The 5,846-nt window shown below is 35.0% G+C and overlaps 1 protein-coding gene across 1 annotated transcript; it reads left to right on the forward strand.

The window, feature by feature from the left end:
• Nucleotides 1–649: 649 nt before the first annotated feature.
• Nucleotides 650–4,820, forward strand: LOC112504852 (F-box protein At2g26850-like). Its single transcript, XM_025108813.1, has 5 exons — nucleotides 650–1,279; nucleotides 1,597–1,676; nucleotides 2,157–2,329; nucleotides 2,722–2,796; nucleotides 4,351–4,820. Exons 1-5 carry the CDS (start codon nucleotides 650–652, stop codon nucleotides 4,536–4,538), a joined length of 1,146 nt encoding a protein of 381 aa, XP_024964581.1. The 3' UTR covers nucleotides 4,539–4,820.
• The last annotated feature ends 1,026 nt before the right edge of the window (nucleotides 4,821–5,846 follow it).

Genomic DNA, 5,846 nt, shown 5'->3' on the forward strand with positions numbered 1-5,846 from the left:
CTTTTTTCATCGTCCAAATCTACCCATTTAATTTTATGGTCTAACTCAAGCATACCCATTTTATGAAGAATAATTTTCCAAATATGCTTTTCCAACTAACTAACTGTCTATAAATGATTATCGATCAGACTAAAAGAACTTCTTATTGATTCCATACTTAAGGGACTGTTTGACCGTTGCTGAATGATTTGGTACATAATGATTAAGAGACTCTCATGATATAGTTCAAAATGAAATATAATTGTTTGGTAACTGTTTACAATGAAATTAGGGATCTGAATGATTAAGGGAGGCTTAGGATACAAAATCATTCATAGAGTTTTGGAACCATTAAGAGACAGACTCTTGTTTGCCAAACAAGATTACCTCTTAACGATTTAGATTCAAAGTATGTCTCTTAACGGAACATTATGAATTAAGGGATTCAAATATGTAGTAAATTTGATATTTTTTTTTAATTTTATATTTATTAAAAAGAATTTTAGTTGGATGTAAAGAAGTAATAAAAAGGAATGACGTGTCTCTTGCTTGTATGTAATAATCTTCCTGCTGCTGCTGTGGAGTCATGTGCACTAATGAGCAGTATATAAATACCTGCTAAAAACACACCCAATTTCATTTTGCACTCTGTTTTCTCTCATATTCTACGATGCTTTTCTTTCTGATTTCTTGTTTCTCCTTCATTCTCCTCTCCAAGTTTTCATTCTTCAAAACAATTCCATCTTGGAATCTTCAAATGGGTTCTGTTTCATTTCAATCTTTCTTCAAACACCTGCTAAAAACAAGCATGATTTCCCTCAGTTTTCCTCCTCTTGATCCAATGAAAAATGGTGTAATCACTTCAAAGGCAGAGAAGAAAGATGGTGATTGTTTATCTGATTTGCCTGATTTGCCCTTGGAATGCATTCTTGAAAAGCTTTCCCCTGCTGGATTAACCAGTATGTCAGGGGTATGTAGGTCTTTTAGGGCTATGTGCACACAAGACCATCTTTGGGAACCACACTTGAAAGGGAAATGGGGTAAATTATTGATGGGTGATTCTGTATATAAAGAATGGCAGGCCTACATTGATACCAAGAAGAAGAAGAAGAAGCAAACCCTTGTGGATTGCTCAAATGGAAAAGGGTATTTTGGGGTTCTCACTACTGGTTTTTGGTGGAAGCAAAATGTGAAAGAGAGTAGAAGCAGTATTTGTGTGCCTGTTGATTCAATCATGGCTTGGTATCTCTCACTTGAAAATGGCAGCTTCTCTTTCCCTGCTCAAGTTTACAACAGAGAGGTAAATTTATCCCAAATTATGCACCTTGACTTATTGATGTCAAACCTACAACTTCTAAAACCAACAATTGGCTTCTATTTTGTTCCAAATTTTAGCAACATACTTATTACATTCATATTAATTATTCCCAACTTCATTCCAGGTAACAATTTCTTTCTTGGAAAGTGAAAGAAATCATATCAATTTGGATTTAGAAAATTAAGTAGTTGACCATTTAAAGTCAAAGGGTTGTCTATGATTCAATTGTTTATTCTAATTTTTATCTAGATCTTTGTTTATTATTGGTATCTGAGTGTCATATGATGTTTCATCTGCAGAATGGGAATGTTGGGTTTTTGTTATCTTGTTATGATGCAAAAGTTAGCTATGATTCCAACACTGACAGTTTCAAGGCCAGGTGAAAATTTCAAGATTTTGCTGATTCCCATTTATATTATGTAAAACTCAACTCAGAAATTATGAAAGATTTTGCTCATTCCCATTATATTATGCAAAACCCAGCTCAAAAATCTGTAAAGATTTTGCTGATTCCCATTATATTATGCAAAACCCAACTCAGAAATCAGTAATTGTGCTGATTCCCATTATATTATGCAAAACCCAACTCAGAAATCAGTAAAGATTGTGCTGATTCCCATTATATTATGCAAAACCCAACTCAGAAAATCAGTAAAGATGTTTGGTCGTTTCCATTATATTATGCGAAACCCAACTCCGAAATTAGTTCAGATATAGAGAACATTTCTGGTTAATTCGCATAGAAGCAGTCTTTGCGTACAGTTTTCGGTTAAAGATTACAATTTGAAAACAAAGCAGAAGCCTCGTTCTTGTGTGTTGTAAATTTCTTATTTTTGTTATGAAATTAATGATTGTGTAGGTATTCGGCACACGGTAGGCCAACAACTGAAGAAAATATAGGATGGGAAAGGCTAAGATCACCAGCAGTTGATGCATCACCATATGATCTTCATGTCTCTGACTGCTTGACTCATTTACAACCAGGAGATCATTTTGAGATTCAATGGAGAAAATCTAAAGAGTTTCCTTATGGTGAGTACTCATTTGATCGCTGAATCATGCTTTTCCTTAGGCTTAGGCCATGTTTAACAACTATAAGCTATCTTATTTTTTCAGTTCATTGAAAAAGCCTCCTCTAATAAGCCATAAACTAGCTTCTTGAAAACCTACTTTATGTCCCCTAATATGTTGAATAGAATACCTTGTCATCTAGTTTGTAGCAGGTTTTTATCAAACTTAAATAGTTTATCAGCCAACAACTAGCTTATTAGCCAACAACTATAGCTTTTCAGCCAACAAATAGCTTATTAGCCAACGTCTATTAGCTTTTCGGCTAACAACTAGTTTTTCAGCCAAGAGTTAGTTTTTCAACTAGTTAGCCAAATATATCCTTTAACTGTGTGTATGTGCTTGACGTATTGTAGGTTGGTGGTATGGAGTTGTTGGCCACTTGGAATCATGTGATGGAAACAAGCTTTATTGCCAATGCCATCGTAGTGGTGAGTCTCCGCAACCTTGTAGTCACAACTTTCTTGATATATATTTGTTAAAACCATAAAGAAAGAAAAAGAAGATATCTTGATCGTCACAGGTTCGAGTTATAGTAGTCGCCTCTTGATGCAAATGCTAAGAAAGATTCACAAAATCCACGGGCCTTAGTTTGGTTCTGGTCCAATGGCTCACAATACCCATGAAGCCTTGGTGCACCAGGGTCACCATGATAATACTCTTGGTGCCGCAACCAAGGCCCTGCATAAGCTACCTTATTTTTCGAGCTTATTGAAAAAGCCCCATTTGGTTAGCCAAAAGTAGCGTTTCAACAAGCTCCAAGTACCAAACACAACTAGCGTTTCAGCCAACAACTAGCTTTTCAACCAACAACTAGCTTATCGACTAGTTTGTCAAACATAGCACAAGACTCGCATAACCCACGAACGAGACTTGGTGCACGAGGGTGACCTAGATAATAGTTTCGTCACCCATCCAAAGATTTGATGCTTTCCAAATCTTGTAAATAAGCATAAATATTAGAGTATGAATGTGGTGCTCCTCCTTTTGTTGTCACCAACAATTATGTGCACACTTGATTCTTACTTTAACATAGAAAAGCCAATAAATTAGGAACATGTTTAATTCCTTGTTTATGCTTAAAAGTTAACTTTATTTCGTTTCCTTATCTTTAAAACCATCCTATAGAACACAGTCATGTTCCTTTCATGGGTTCTTGGTTGGCTTCAATATGGCTACAAGTAAAAGAGGCCAAGAATAAGTGTCTTTGAAAGTTGACCCGTTACATTTGACTTCAAACGATCGACCTTCAAGTTAGATAGATCTACCGGTGGGTTTTAGGTGACCAAAACCGGTTTTATAGGATGCCAAAGATATCTAAATGTCCTAATAGACTACTTTATAGAACCGAATAATGGTCTTATATAATGATGTTACAGTAGGATGTATTTGGACATCTTGGAGCATCTCTAACAGCTATGCTAAAATGGAGAAAATTAAGATTTTAGCATTTTTGTTGCTCCAACAGCTATGCACTCTCAGTGCTAAAATGGAGAAAATAGGAGAGAGATTGTAAAAATCTCTAAATTTAGAGAAATCTTTAAAACTTTATAGAAGAGAGAGAAACAATATTTTTATCATATCCAACCAATTAAACTTATTGAAATAATAAGTATGTAAGAGAGAGAATCAATATTTTATTAATATAGTTAATGCTAGAATTGCTAAAATAGAATAACTGTTGGAGTTGGATGTAATTTTTTTTAGAGATTTTGACTTTTTATACTCTATTATAGAAATTTTTTAGCATAACGGTTGGAGATGCTCTTAACAAGTTTTTTTAAGGATGCTTTTGAAAAAAAATGTTCTATTAATTTAGTGTCCTGTGAACACATCTTTTTATTATTTTACAAGACACTTGTTTCTGTTAGATACTTTTTCAAATAATATCATATAAAAAGACTAATAAGACGTTTTATTTCAAATAATGTCTAGGCCTTTTCGGGCTTTATGAAAGAAAAACTGACACGTTATCTTGACAATAGATACGGTGATATTGGAATTCAAACAGTACAGCCCGGGGTCTAGATGGAGGGAAGTGGAGATAGATCGGAAGGACCATCGGGAAGTAGGCAATGAAACAGACGGGTTTTATGCCGGAATCAGGAAACTTTACAATAACGATGAGATCGTGATCTGGAAGGGCCTTTGGCCGACTCAGCCGTTAGCGTAATCGTGGTCTTGATCTGTATGCAAATATGAAGTTGGAACCCATCCTTCAAACTGTAAATAGAAGGTTTAGGCAGAGAATTAAGCAGGTTTTAGGAGGATATGAATTTGGCATCAGTTTTTTGTTACTTGATGCAACAAAAATTAAGGTTTCAAAAGAATATGTAACAAATAAAATGATGATGCCATTGTACATATAGTTTTCATCCATATTTATATCGGTTTTTATATGGAACGCATCGTGACTCTTAAGAAGTTGATATAACGTTTGTGAAATCTAAGTCCATATCGTGTTTGACGATAATAAGCTAGCTTATTTTTTGAGTTTATTGAAAAATTGGGTTTGTTTTTTCAAAAAACTTCTTCAAATAGAGTTCCAATAAGCTCAAAGAACTTCGTTTTCCTAATTTTGCTCCGTATTTTTTGGGATTAATATAGCAACATGCTATATATGACAAATACAACAAATAAACTCACACACCTTTCCTCACATTCGGTGAGGTTTGAACCCCTGACCTCCTAGGAGGCCAAAGACTACGATACCGCTAGACAAGAATAAAAATGTTTATTTTGTGACCAATAATGGTGTTGACACCTGGTTCTCACTTTAACACAATCAAGTAATGAAGAACATGTACATGATTAAATGCCCACTTTATCCTTGTGGAAAACATATTCATATCTTTAAGACCATCTTACAAAACCTGTTTATGTCCTTGCATTTTGACACACAAAAAGTTGCTTTTTGCTCCTTTTTTAAGTCTCTTTGACATCCACATGTCAACTTGTCTCCACCCTTCTCAACTTTTCAACTAAGTAAAGACGCTATGCACTCAAATTGGTTGCCAAATGTCCGAAAACCGTCCCTAAATTGGTACCCACGACCCTGATTGGTCGACATGTGTCTTAAAGTTGACGATCAACCAACATGGCTTGACTTCTGTGACCGGCTTTAGTGATTGAATCGTGGCTGTGTGAATGGGACAAGTTCCAATCCATCACTAAATTCCAATGGTAGGAGATGGAGAACTCAATAAGGCAAGTACATGAAGGTGAGATTTAATGTGGTTATACTGTTGGTGTAATAGTGTATGTTCACAATTTCATTTGTTGTTTGGCAATTGCTGAATGGTTTGGTGGAGAATGATTAAGAGGCTCTCATGATATAGTGCAAAATGAAATATAATTGTTTGGTAATTGTCTACAATGAAATTAAGGCTCTTAATGGTTAAGGGAGATAAATGATACAAAATCATATATGTCACGGACAAACCGAGGAGGTTTGGCAAGAGAGCCATTATCTTTTGTGTGT

This window comes from Cynara cardunculus, unplaced genomic scaffold, assembly GCF_001531365.2.
Source record: "Cynara cardunculus var. scolymus isolate 2C unplaced genomic scaffold, CcrdV1 Un_Scaffold_7127, whole genome shotgun sequence".
NCBI lineage: Eukaryota > Viridiplantae > Streptophyta > Magnoliopsida > Asterales > Asteraceae > Cynara > Cynara cardunculus.